This window comes from Poeciliopsis prolifica, unplaced genomic scaffold (assembly GCF_027474105.1).
Source record: "Poeciliopsis prolifica strain line A6 unplaced genomic scaffold, Auburn_PproV2 SCAFFOLD047, whole genome shotgun sequence".
Taxonomy (NCBI): Eukaryota; Metazoa; Chordata; class Actinopteri; order Cyprinodontiformes; family Poeciliidae; genus Poeciliopsis; species Poeciliopsis prolifica.
Window position 1 is genome coordinate 3,668,850 of NW_026562422.1, and position 14,026 is coordinate 3,682,875.

The following is a 14,026-nucleotide window of genomic DNA, read 5'->3' on the forward strand; positions in this document are numbered from 1 at the left end:
AAAGAAATGTTCAAATCAGACATGGTCAAACCAACAGCTACATATTTATTTATTGGGTTAAAAGGATTAAAAATGAAGTACACTCAATTGACCAAAGCTTTTATAAGTGGGGGGTTTTGGGGGGAGAGGAGTGAATCACAAAAAACTGCAGTTCAACCCTTTTTGCCATAATGTTTGAAATCCATATTTCTGATCTTTAATCGAGCTTAAAAACCAAAAGACGGTGAGCGGGAGCGAAGCCCTGCTGAGGTGGAACAGAGGAGGCCTGAGTTTCTCCAACACGGACAGAGCTGTGTGCAACATGGTTCAGAAAAAAAGTTCTTACTTGACAAAACTAAGTGATTAAAAAGAACCTGATGAGAATCGAATATGAGAAACGTTCAGAGGGATGAATGGGATAAGAAGAAAACACGATGCATGAGAGGGGCTCTGAGGTATCGTGACAGTAAAAAGAGGTTGGTTTTGTTTGCTGCCTGAGAAAAGGAACAGTACAACGGCTGGTGATGTCCAAAAAAAGAAGAAAATGCAACTGAAAAGAGACCGAGGTGGTGGTGGGCAGAGGGAACAGAGCGGTGGAGGTGAACACGTCCTTTGGAGCTCCTGGAGGTGAGTTGATGTGGATGAAAGCCGTCGGCGGTCAGGCTGAACACCGAGTTCTGAGGTAAAGGCTGGCAGGTCTGGTCCTGGTGTGGAGTGGAGTTCACCTGGGAGAAGCTGGGCCCGTCTAGGCGTACATGGTCAACTGGAGCCACTTCAGACGGAGGAGGAAGACGAAACATTTTTTTTTTTTTTTTGTAGAAATGTTTTTAAAAAATCTCATGGTTCAATTTGCAGCGCAGGAATAAACTTACTAGTTTCTTTTCCTTACCTAAGTGTATATGCACTACAGATCAAGACGAATGTCAGTTTCAGTTAATTAAAAATGTGAAAATATAAAAGGATTTCTGTGTGCTGGTAAATACTTCAGGCTGGATGTTGAGCAACAACTGAAATCCATGCAGACAAACCTAAACGTCTCTCAGGATGAAGATGATCTGTGCATGTAAACTCCAGGTTGGAGGCAGATAAATGTGTCAGAATGGGTGCTGCTGTCACATTAGTGTCATGTTTAATGTGGCTGTCGCGCTGCAGACGCATGCAGGCGTGATCATGGCTCCGTACCTCCAGGACGCTGAGTCTGATGGTTCCGTCCCCATCCTGGTCAAATGCTTGGAAGGCCCCTGAGAAGGAAAACGTTGAACTGTAAGTGCTGCTGAGCATTTGTTCAACTTTTTATAAACAACACATTTTTTCCACCCATTTTTGTTAAACCTGTCACTTTGTTGTGACTGTATGACAATAATAGGTGAAAAGAAACAAGAAAAAAAAAAGCAGGCTTCTCCGCCTCCCTCCTGTGGTCCCACTGCCATCTGCAGGAACACCCAATCGGAGCCCAACTTACTGAACATGGCTTCCAGCCGAACCAGGCAGCTGATGAAGCTGTCGAAGTCGATGTTCATGTTCTCGTTGGCGTAGCGCATGGTGATGATGTCGTACAGCTGGTTGTTGAGACGGAAGCCTGGACAGGACACAAGACACATGGCTGTACAGTGACAAGAACATTTACAGGATGAGTTTAGGCTGCGGGCCAGGAACAATCTCACAGTCACTTTTTTTTTTTGTTAATTCTTGTTATTCACAGCAAAAATGTGACGCGGTGATAACATCGGAGCACTTTAAGGGTGCAGTTTTCGGTTTCAGCCCGAGTCATAAAACATCAGACATAATGCTCCTGTCGTCACTATGAAATGAGATCCACTGGCCTGAGTTGAATAACTGAAACCTGTTTACTGTTTTTTTTTTTTTTTACATAATTTTTCACAAATATCAACAGCCTACAGAAGACAATGGACTGAATACATTAGCTGTTGTTAGTAAGTGTGTTATTACCGTCTTCGTAAACAACAGCCTATGGCATTTTTTGCCCCCAAAAATTATTTAGGTGAAAAAACAAAACAGAACAACTCCTTTGACAAAAAAAAAAAATGACTTAAGCCGTTGTTTAGGAAGGTGACGTCACGTCGGTTTTTGTTTTCCTTTAAGACCTAAGAAAATAAGAAACCAATATCTCACAGTGGATATGCAACAAAACCTGAGAAGTTGCCTTTTTCTAAAGGGCTTGTTTATATTTTCTAGTTTTTTTTCCCCCCTTCTTGTTGGATCATCGCATAAAATCCTAATGAAACTTTGAAGCAATGTGTGTGTCACAATATGAAAAGGTTGTGCTTCTCTTAACTTCTGCAAACTAAACTTTAATCCCCTGCCCCCTTCCTGACGCATCGTCAGCAAAGACCCAAACTACTTCCTGTCTGTTCTTACCTGCGTCGTTGACGGCGTTCCTCATCTCGTAGCTGTTGATGCTGCCGGTTTGATCGGCGTTGTAATGTTTGAAGATTCCCTGGGAAAACAGGAACATGTGAATTTGTCGCACAAACCACGGAAAACCAGCCCAGCCCAGCTGCTCGTAATGACAAATGCCAGCAAAAAAAAAAAAAAAAAAGCATTTTCCTTGACGCCAGAGACGACAAGACGCTGCGATTGCCTTTGATTCGGCTGTTCATCATAAACCAGTGTGAACGCTTCCCACCTGCCACTGCTTGATCTTATTCCACAGATGTATGAACTCCTGCAGGTTGAGTCTTCCTGTCCCGTCCATCTTCAGTGGACACAGTTAAGACCAAACTGAGTGCTTGTGAGGGATTTCACAGGGGATGTGGGGGAGCGTTTTCTCAAAACGGGGTGAGAAGTCAGAAGGTTGTGGGTTCAATTCCAGCTTCCCTCTAGCGCATGCCAATGGGCAAGGCACTAAACCCCAAGTGGCCTTCCAGTCTGTTCTTCCTATGATGGTATTTTATCCTTTTTCCTAAATAGGGCTGAAATGATTAATCGTCATTAATCGATAATTGAAATACTCCCCAACAAGTAATCAATTAATTAAAAGGCCATTTGTTGAAATAGCAGCATATTCGCTGTGGTAATTAGACCAAAACTGTACAAAAACATATATCTATTTGAATTTTGAATTTAAGATAATAAGAAAAAAAACTAAAGTAGTTTTAGCTTCACCAAGTTCAACATTTGTTAAAAAACAACAACAAAAAAAGAACTGTATAGTTATTTAGAGTTAATCCCAAAATGAATCAACACTGCGGTGACGTTAAGTCGAGGCCTGAGCTTTTCACATGTTGATCTTAGAAGTTTTATTTTAGCGTCGTTTGCTACAGATGGTCAAGGGTTCGCTAAGGGAAGAATGCTACACTGTTGTATTTTAGGCAATAAAACATTTCCTTTCTTATTGTTTAGATTTTTAGTGCATTTGTAATATTACATTAAAAAATGGCTTTGGAGGTTACATGAAAGAATCTGCAGAATGAGAGCGTCTTTCATCCGACTAATGGTGAGAGTAATGGATGGAGTGATCCGTCAGTAACACTCGGTGTCACTGAAATAATGATCAGTTGCAGCCCCGCGTCGATTGTATCAAACAGGACCCGACTTCTCAAGGCTGAGCGGAGTTTTCGGCTGAACCCAGACGTTGCCCCCGGCGCCGTGACCGTCCGTCACCGACCCGACCAGAGGGTCTCGGCAGGTTGCGTCTCCTGTGCACAACACGGCCTGCTTGATGCGCTCGATACAAAGGATACGTCCATCAGAGCAATCATGCTCCTGCAGCTCTCCAGGCTGAAGCCCTCCGTGTTCAGGTCTTTATCTGGAGGGAAAACAAGATGGGGGATGAAAATAATGTCTTAAAAGAAAAGTTACTTCTTGAACTTTCTTACTATAGTAACGACCACAAACCTCGGAGTGACCTATTGGAAAATCTCAACTATTTTAGGAGTGAACATACCATTGCATCTAGATTTTCATGTAACTACAGATGGGACTCAATTATAAAGACGTTTCCTTTCTTTAAGGGTTTCGTTAAAATCTTGCGTGTAAAAAAACATTTTACTGGCAAAATATTACCCCTGTTTAAATGACAGCAAAATTCATATGTTAGCATGGCCTAGTCAAAGTCCAGACCTATATCTGATACTCAAAAGCTATTCTGCTAAACAAGAGTGAATAAATATTTCTGAGAGCTGCAAAATACGGTTTTATCGACTCGAGGTGACGAACACAAAAGCACGCCGCACTTTTCAGATTCTGAGTTTCTAGAAGAAACGCAGAAGCGTGTCCTTTTGCGCTCTTCTCTCGAATGGCCGCCGCTTTCTGGCGAGGCGTCGCACAATAACACACAAAGTCTTGCAGCTGTGGAAGGTGTTGGACTTACGCGTGGTGATCACCCTGTTGAGAACGTTCCTCAGCTCACCGGCCGTGATCTCCATGTCCTGAGAGGGAGAGAACGAGCGTCGGACTGATGCGCAAACACACTTTCGCCGTCAACGCGGCCGACCCTGAAACAAACCATGCGAGTCTCTGCCCCGTCTTTTCACTCACGTCGCCGGCTATCTCCTGAAAAATAGTCCGGAACTGCTGGTCCTCCTCGCTCTCCTCCCCCACCGAGGCTGGAGCCGGCTGCCGGGGCAACCAGGCAGCGAATAGGAAGAAGAGAAACAAAACAAACAAGATGAAACGTCGTCGCTCCGACACCAAAACGGGTGCGTGGAGAAGTCAGACTTACCACCGGATGGTCCGCTTCGATCCTGTTCTCTATCTCCCTGGGTGAAAACGGACAAACAGCAGTCACCATGGTGACACCAGCAGCATCTCATCCAGAACCTGAAGCTACATGTTGGTACCTGGTACCAGCCTCCTCTCATCACGGCCGTTTCAAGCTTTTAATGGCTCATTTCAACAGTTCTTTTTTTTCCAGGATGGAATGATTACACAACTTGCAACTTCAGCGAGTTTTAAAAACTCAAATTGGGAAGACGTGTTTGATTTCTTTCTCTTTTTTTTGTGGATTTTCACTGCAAACAACACAAAATCCTACAAAGTGTTTTCAGTCTGGTTTCTTGTGCAAATATCTTAGTACACTTAATAGCATTCATGGCCCATGAATGCTTCCATATATACTGATTCTGCTCGGCAATTGGTCCAACTTCTGGGTTGTTTTATTTGTAAAATAATATGTATCATTTTCCTTCTGCTTCGCGACTGTATTTTACTTTCACACTAAAATTCAAGCGAACATATTTGTGTTTCTGGTTGCAATGTAACAAAATATGGTGAGACCAGAGGAGCTAGTACTTTTTCATCAATATTCAGGAATTATTGACTCAAAACAAGCTGCTTTATGTTGCCGAAAAGCTACTTGCTTGTTCGTTTTGTCTTGTTTCACATGTGCCAAGATATTTCCAGGAGAAACAAAACCAGAAAATCTTTGTAAAATGTTGTGTTTTTGCAGTGTACCTCAAATCTAAGGGTCAAAATTAACAAATGTTTGGACAAACTTCTTCCAACCAATGCCAATCGATGCCATGCTTAACAGTTTTGCACTGTTTTTTTTTTCAGCTTTAACAAACTCAGATTTTTCTAATTCTGAGCATCGAGCCCAAATAGTTACATTTTTGTCCTCTTCTTCAGAATAACCTGTCAACACAGGTTCTTGGGTTCGGTCCTATTTCTTTACATGAGTATGAAAGTTTGGGTTTGGTGCTTCTAATTTTGACTCATACTGTGTCTGACCAATAAAATACACCCAAATTGGGTTTGGAAATTTTCCAAAGTTCTAGCTTCATTCCTGGAAACCAATTCAGCCAAATTATGGCCAGAATGATGCCAGACGTTTGCACTGGACATCCTTCTGGTTTGGTGGCATTAACTCAGATTTTGGGGTGTAAAATCACTTTTGAGTCTGAATGTCTGATCTGATCATGTGCAGATTATAGAAAATCCGCGGTGAAGCCAAACGTGTTCACCTGGTTCTGGTTTCTAAAGCCTGGAAACGGTTGGAATGAGACGTTTCCAAAGCAATGTGTCAACTTCTGACCAGAGATTTACACCAGCATCCCTGATAGGAACTGTGCACATCTATCCCTCCTGTTTGCCGCTTCGTCCTCCGGCGGCTCACGCCGGCGGCCGGCTCTTCCAGCATCAGGTGGTTTGAACGTTTACCGGATCACGCCCATATCGGAAGCCGCTCGTCCTAAAAAAGATTCCATAACAGCTTCGAACTCGGGCAGATTTCTTCCAGTTCTACAAATCAAACTGCCGTTAAAATTGTTTGCTCTTGGGGCTTTCTTTTTTTTTTTTTTTTTTTTTTCTTTCCCACCCAAACATGTGGCCCACAACCCAACAACATAAAACAGCAGAAGCAGCAACCAGAAATCAAAACCCAGTGACATGCAGGAAGTAGGACTGGGTACTGCTGGAAATGCTTCATTTATTTTTAAAACCTCTCTGACGAAGGTCGGGTGAGAATTTAACTTCAGAAAGATTCACAGAATTGAAATAATTCTCTATAAACATGGCTGCTTTACCAGAATCAGTCAGCCAAAGATTTCTTTCCAGTCCTTAAATGCATCAAACCGAACACCTACAGCCATTTTCTCACTTCAAGCCACATAATTTGATTCCCAATTTTAATATGTTCTCCAATGGATTATTTTCTAATACATAAAAAAAAGGCCTGTAGCAACATTTCAGGAAGACTTTAGGAAAAGGATCCTGAAAAGGATCTGACACCTCCAGCAAAAACCCAGCCCTCTTCTGAAACATGTACAAACATCAGAAATATCAAAAGGTATATTGGCCTTTACCACTAAAATATATATATATATATATATATTAGTGGTAAGTATATATATATTTGTCCTTTACCACAACAACATGTGATGGCCATTGTAGACAGAAACCCCCCAAAAAACAAACAGTAATTCATTTCTCCCAAAATACTTTGAAATATTGAGATTAAGCTTGGAAAATGTATATAAAATCAACATTTCTGAACTTCAAAAGTTTAAATTTGCAAGAAAATATGTTGAGATTGATCTCAGACATTTTGTAAAAAAAAAAAAAAAAAATCTAACTCAATGCGAAAATAAAAAATATTAACATTGTAATATTAATCTGAAATTCCTGAGAAGGATCTCAAACTTTCAGAGATAATTTTTTTCTCACAAATGTTTGACTTTTGCAGTCCACAGATTTCCGTGGTTTTTCCTAGTTTTTTTTTTTTCAGTTGTTTGGTTTCTTTTTTTCTATCTTCAGTAACCCTAACTCACCGTCGTACATTACAGACCCGGTTTTTTCCCCCACCACATCACAACCCCGAGGCCGCTCACTCACTCTGAGGTGTTCCTCTTTTCAGAGAAGACTCTCAGGATGAACTCCCCCTCCTGGTGCGGCTCGTACGTGGAAGGCACGATGACGTACTCGCCGGGGCTCAGGCGGAAGCGCTGCGTCACCTCCCGCAGGTTGATGTAGGACCTGGAGCGGGCCTTGGAGGAGTTGACCAAGAAGAAATCCTTCTGCATGTGCTGCTTGTTTCCGTGCATCTGCAGAGATGAGCCGAAGCGACGGGTAAAAGCACGGAGACAATAATCCCTTTGATGATCGATCGAAACGAATGCAGGATACAGTTGACGAATGTTTTGTCGACACCTTCCTCACCTCCTTTGGCACCTGTGGAGAGATGCAAGCAGCAGTGGAAACACATTGGATGTTTATTATTTCACACAATCGAATTGCATCGGTTCCATATTCAAACAAAAGTAGGTTTGCGTAAAATCCGTCACCTCGTAAATGGCGAATCCGATGGTGAAGAGGTTGGCCCCCATCTTTCGCTCTTTTCGTCTGTTCTTCTGCATCAGGGACACCACGAAGGTGCAGACCACCTCGTTGTCCTCCGGATCGTCGTCCTCCTCCAGCAGGCGGAGGCGGTACTGAGGATTGGTCCAGAAGGTGTCTGCAGAAGATGTGGAACGATCAAATATTCTCACGTTCACATGAAATAAAGCTTCATGTTTGGCCTTTTATGGTTTTGCACTGATTTGCAAAAGCCAAACAGTTGAGCTTTTTGTGTTTCTCTCTTGATATTGTTTTAGTTTTAATCAACTGCACAGATATTTTTGATTCATAAAAAGCTTTAACGCACCTGGATAGTTTCTGCAGCCTCCGGCGGAGCAGCCTCTGACCCAGCGGCCCTCGTTCACAGAAACCGTCCACTTGTGGATCTTGTCGTCCTCGAGGGCGTCGGGTGTCAGGTTGCAGATCTCAATCTTAGTGTAATTCTTCTTGAAGTCCTCAAACGACATCCTGAAGCACACCAGAAAGTACAATAGTCACCACGAAAGAAAGGAAAAGTGCCCTTTTAAAATGTTATTGCTGTTTTAACACTGTAGTGTGTGTGTGTGGCCCAGTGTAACATTTTCTGTATTTAAAGTCCCCCAAATATTTGGTAATTTTGTCCGACAAGATAGCCTGTAATAAATCTCACAGCAGCCAACCCTTATATTCCCCCTTCCACCCCTGAAATGTTGCACACCAGTGCACAGAAGGCGTAACCCTTCACTCGTCACTGTCAAAAGATTTGCTTCCAAGTAGAAAAATTCAAGTTTTGGAGAACCAAATCTGACAGAAACACAGTAGGATCATCTGCATACGGCTGTGGACAACGGATAACTGACTGGCAAAGACTGGGGGCTAAAATTAGATTGAAAGGTGGTTTCAACCAATAACTAGCTTTTAGTCCTCAGCAGTTCATTTATTGGACATTGAAGCATTTTTAAATCAATCTGAACATTTTAACAGCAGTCGCATGTTCAGTGACCCGACACTCACCAGAACTCTCCGTCCTCTGCGCTTTGGTGCTGCAGTTTGTCTTTGTCAGCCTTGGAGAGATTGGCCCACTCTTTGGAGCTGTTGGAAATAAACAAGAAGATGTAAGTTCCTTAACAAGCAACAAATATCTGAGACCAATGATAAAGCCTTTAAGGAAAGCAAAAGAAATCCTCACTTGTCACTCCAGGGGCCGTTCCATTCCACTTGACCCCAGGGGTTCCTGAGACGCACCAGACGGACTTTGTTGTCCTTCTGCTGAGAGGGTTTACACTGTTGTGATGCAGAGAAATGGAAATGGTGAGTCGCATGCCGTGGAACCGAACACGTCAACGCGTTCCGGTTGAGCCGGCGGTTTTACCTCGTCCACCGCCGTCACGGAGTAGGCGTGACCCTTCACTAGTCCCGTCACCGTGCGGGTCTCAAAGCGAGCGGGAACCAGAGACTAAAGCCAAACATTGAGCAAAAAAACAAGAAGAAGCCAAGAACAGAGCAAGAGAAAATATGAGAAAACAACAAAAGCAACACACAGATTACACTTCTAACAAACAAAAACTCCCAAAAAAGTCTTATCTTATATGGTCAAAGTAAGATAACCAGTCTCTCACATCAATGGAGCAGCCCATGAGTGAGCCTCTCTCCAGGGCTTTCTTCATGATCTTATAAAGCTCTTTTGGAGCTTCCTTCATCTCGTAAAACTCTGTGACGCCTCCCGTGAAATCCTCCATGGCTTCCGTGGTGTTCCCGCCTTTCAGGGCCTCGTAAGAGCCGTGAAGCCTGGACAGAGCAACAGGCGACAGAGATCCTTCGGTCATGCTTTCTCCTTTCAATTTAAATCTGTCTATTTAAAAAGGGGGCAACGTACATTGATCAATTAATGAGGCGAATAAAGCGAGTTGCCTTTTTGGCGATTGACTTGGTGCTACACATGTAGGATTAGGTATCACGTTCTTCCTGAACACCCTTCTAATAAGCCCTTTTCGCAGTGAGGTCAGATGCCGTACGGACATAAAGGTCATCGTCTCCTTCAGTCACAAATTCTTACAGCTTCACCTTGCTAACAACATCTCCTCAGTGCGACCCAGACTGAGTAGAAAAACTGGACCAAATAACTTAATTTTGTGTCACGAAACATCTAGAAATCAGAATTTTTTTTTTCGGTTTGTAGGGTTGTTGCTTGCTCCCCAACTTTAGTTCCCATCAGAGACAAGGTTTCAGATCCTTCCCCTGTAGAGGTGATCTTTGATCGTTCTAATGCTTATTCAGACTTTGGGCTCATTACTGAACATCCAGGCAAGTATGTGAACTCCAAACCAGAATTGTGTCACTAGGGCTTGACAAATTGCTCATTTCACATTGAGTACCCCAATGGGAGCAGCTCACGGCATCGTGTTGGGCCACTGCCTTTCTAGCTTTCGTCTGGTATGTACATTGCATTTCCAAATAGTTTTACGTTTCTAGGGCTGTTGCAAATAATTTTAAGTCTTATTCAATGACAGCCACAGTTCCTATTGGCTTACAAACTAACACCCCTAACTCCCGGAGGTACTAGCAACCCTATTACGCCTGAAGCCTGGTTTGAGAAGAGTAAGATCTGACAAAAGCTGCACACACCACAAAGATCCCCTCTTAGGTTTTCAAAAAAGAAAAAAAACATTCCAAATGTCTGTCTTGAGCAATTTAGCCATTAGCACCATTTGGTAAGCCAGCGTTTAGCCTTTTCTGTAAGACTTGTAAATCTGCCTGTAACTTCCTCTAACAATTAATGGTGAGACGCGATTAAAAAGATATTGATCAAGTCAATTAGAAGCTTTCACAGTCCCAACAATCCCATCTTTATCCATTGAACCTTTCCAGGTTTGTTCCAATACCTTTGACATAAGAAGCAACATACAAATATGTCCATAGAGTAAATTAATAAAGTTCATAATCTCACAGCTAATTACATCAGCATAGTTTCAATTAATTGATAAAGAAATTCCTGACACAGTGCAAGATAACTACTAGATATAACCACTTCATAAACAAAACACATCCAAACTTACATACGTAGAAACAAAAGAAACCAGTTAATGTAATGTAGACTATATGCAATGATTGAGACGTGATAAACGCAGTAGTGGAGCTGAAAGCACCCCGGAATGCCTCTGCTCTTTGACACTAAGGTGTTACGACTTACTTTGCGTAGGCCTTCTCCAGCAGGGCACTCCAGAACTCGTTTCTCTCGGCCGACTTAGTGAAGACCAGCTGGTTGTTGAAAGTCGGGACGCGGTCGTCAATGACGACATCGACCCAGTCACCGTAACGCCAGAACTGAATACATGAGACAGATGACAATGCCTTAGTGTGTGTGGTGGTCCCTTCGTTACCGGCTCTTCTTTTGTTTGTTGTTGGACTTTGTGATCACGGTGCCTTGTTGCTTCCCACGCATTTATATTTTGTTACATTACAAAAAACAAAGTTCATGACATTTCATTTGGATTTCATGTGACAGACCAAGAGAAGCAGCAGTGGCAGAAAAAAACTAAACAAAACACAATTTTCAAGCATCTAAAAAGTGTCAAAAGAGTCAAAAGCTGGTAGAACCATGTCTTGTTACGATTCCAGCTTTTAGCCTGGAATCATAACGTACCGGCTTTGCACATGTAACAACTTAAATTCTTGTCTATTTTTCTCAATGAAATAGAGCAAGATGAGTCAAAATAGATGGAGGACATCTACAAACATAAATTTCCACAACTTACAGCAGATTCTGACCTGAATTGAGATCTAGAGACTTTGACTGGACCACTGAACACACAGAACTGCTGAAAGCTGGTATGGTCACATTGTTTTCTTTTCTTACCACTCTTTTTAAATGTCGGCTCTGTGGCATTTCCAAGTGTTGAATTTTCTCTGACAAACTTTGACTAAAGAACAACTCGGCTTTGACTGAAATGGAATTATACACACTTATAAATAGACTTCTGAACGCAGGCTAAAGGCAAGACAAATATTTCGGATATTGGTCGTAGAAAAACAGTCTAAACAATGTATAATTGGCTTTCTTATTCACAATCATTGCTGCTGGTCTTTCATGGAAAACCCAGGAAAATGCAAGATATTTATGGCTCAAAAGTAACAATTAGTGGCTAGAAAAGTAGATGATCACACCTGGAAGTGAAAGATGCCGGCATAATTCTCAGAGAAGCTTTGCTCCTGGGGAACGACTCGGTAGAGGAGTTTCTCATTCAGGGTGAGACAAGCAATGGCGGCGAGCAACCAGCAATCACCTGAACAGAGAAAACAAACGTTGAACAATGCCCGAAGGTGAAGAGCGTTCCAACGTGAGCCACAACCTCTGTCTGTGACTAGATTTAGCCCAGAATATATTGATCATTTTTGTCCTGCAGGAGGGAAAGTTTTCTGCAAAGTGCTGATCGTTGTGTTTTTGTAACTGTCACACCAGAACAATGTGCTTTTTTTTTTTTTTCTTTTACAACGGGGAATGATAAACAGTGTCTGCCAAGACTTTTGTTCTCTTTGGTCCCCTTTATTTGTTGTGTGAACGGAGCAACAATGGGAAGTGCTGCCGGTTGGATTCCCTTGCAAAAGAGTAAGCACAAAACGGGGGAGGCTGCTGCAGACAGAGAGGCCGTATGTGGGGGATACCTGGGATATGAAATAACCTACAGGGTTTTATTTTTTTGGTGTGTTACTATTGAGAATACAGATTGTTGTTGGAAACTGTTGCAAAAATCGCCGCTCGTTTTTATATGATTTTGTTTCAGCCAAACAAATGTTAACCGTCAAAAAAAACCTATAGAGGCGAAGAGCAGCTGGTGTCGGATTGGCTTTAACTAATGCTTGTGAACAAGTCACATAATTGACATTTTCACATGGCTAGCATCAATCAAAGTTCACTCTGTCTTTGTTTCAGGAAAATTTTGAAATTATTTTAACATATAAAATAAAACTTCCACGTTATCTCCTTTAAGTCTTGCTCTCGCTCGCTATCTCCCAGCCTGAATTAAATGCAAACTTGTAGAAAAAAAGTTGATTTAGAAATAGCTTCTTATCATTTCTTTGCTTTCTATGCCATCTAAAAAGCTATAGGATGTTTAATTTTTCAGCCAGCGGGCCACCGTCAAATGTCAACAAGGCAAGAACAATAAAATCAGATTCCCGGCGTTTCAGTTCAACTCTAAAGAATTATAAATAAAGTCGTCTTTTGAAAATGCATGGAGAAGTACAGGACTTTAAGACTGAGCGGTGATCTGCTGACGTTCCATATGTGTTTTTAAAAATCTATCGAGACAGAGTTTACCAAGATCTCCCTGACAGATGTCTGTCCTACTCGCTCCTCCAACAATGAACTGAGGGTTTTCACTGATTTCCTGCGGAAACAAAACACAAAGGAAAGTTAACCTCAGGTTAAACATGGACTATAAAAAAAACATTCAAAAAACAGGTAGAAAGCCTCTTCCTGGACAGCTTCACTTGTTTCTTCTCAGGTTGGACAAAATCCCAACATCATCTCACAAATTCTTTTTCTTTGTGTATAAAAAAAATAAAAAATCAAGTCCTACCTCCCAAATGTGGTCCACCCCATCTTAATTCAACTGTGTGAGATTGCCCTTCCTCCTGCCAACCCGACCTACCTTAGGCCTCTTCCAGACGATGTTCTTGACCTTGTTGGACTTGTGTCCGAGCTCCTTGAAGCCCAGAGACTCCACTGTGGCGGGGAACGCTTCATCCTCAAACAGAGTCTTCCTCTGCAGGTAGTCCTGTCTCAGGGTGTTGTAGTCCTGTCCGTTGAACCGGATGGGCTTGTTCAGGGACCCTTCCCCGTCTCTCCTTTCTCGTTCCCGGATCAACCGGTCGCAGAAAAAGCCAGATGGCGTGTATGGCATCTCCACTCGGCAGACCTTCAAATTTTTTTGTGAGGGGGTAGGAAAAAAAAACGGCCCTGGTCACCTGTACGAAAGTCTTACAAGCCAAAAAAACCCTGGCATAAATCCAAACGGCTGTAATCCGATTGGTTGTTCCTCTGCGTGACGTCTCCCGCGCTGTCCCCTTCGTCACACATGGCGTGAAAGAAACGTTTCACCTTTGGGCGGCCATTCATCTGGACGCACAAGCGCCACAAGCTCACGGACCACATCGACTGTTTTGTGGCGTTCCCATTGGTCGACCCTCGCCCTGCCATCATTGTTGGGTGACACAAAGGCCAGAGGGCATGGAAAGAGCGTTTGGTGGATGCCCTGCCTCAGCAGAAGGCATT

The 14,026-nt window shown here is 42.6% G+C and overlaps 1 protein-coding gene across 3 annotated transcripts; it reads right to left on the reverse strand.

The window, feature by feature from the left end:
• Positions 1–25: 25 nt before the first annotated feature.
• Positions 26–13,871, reverse strand: capn3a (calpain 3a, (p94)). 3 transcript variants are annotated; one of them, XM_055057023.1, is made up of 21 exons: positions 13,404–13,871; positions 13,070–13,139; positions 11,917–12,035; positions 10,943–11,076; positions 9,372–9,540; positions 9,125–9,208; positions 8,942–9,036; positions 8,767–8,844; positions 8,081–8,241; positions 7,722–7,891; positions 7,588–7,608; positions 7,273–7,481; positions 4,664–4,700; positions 4,480–4,557; positions 4,313–4,370; positions 3,675–3,748; positions 2,627–2,695; positions 2,359–2,437; positions 1,442–1,558; positions 1,162–1,220; positions 26–751 (listed from the first exon to the last, which is right to left on the reverse strand). In XM_055057023.1, exons 1-21 carry the CDS (start codon positions 13,653–13,655, stop codon positions 725–727), a joined length of 2,160 nt encoding a protein of 719 aa, XP_054912998.1. In that variant the 5' UTR covers positions 13,656–13,871; the 3' UTR covers positions 26–724. The 3 variants fall into 3 exon arrangements, with proteins under 3 accessions (XP_054912998.1, XP_054913000.1, XP_054912999.1); XM_055057025.1 differs by having other exon boundaries at positions 3,684–3,748; positions 7,597–7,608; positions 13,404–13,870; XM_055057024.1 differs by having other exon boundaries at positions 7,597–7,608; positions 13,404–13,870.
• Between the last annotated feature and the right edge of the window lie 155 nt (positions 13,872–14,026).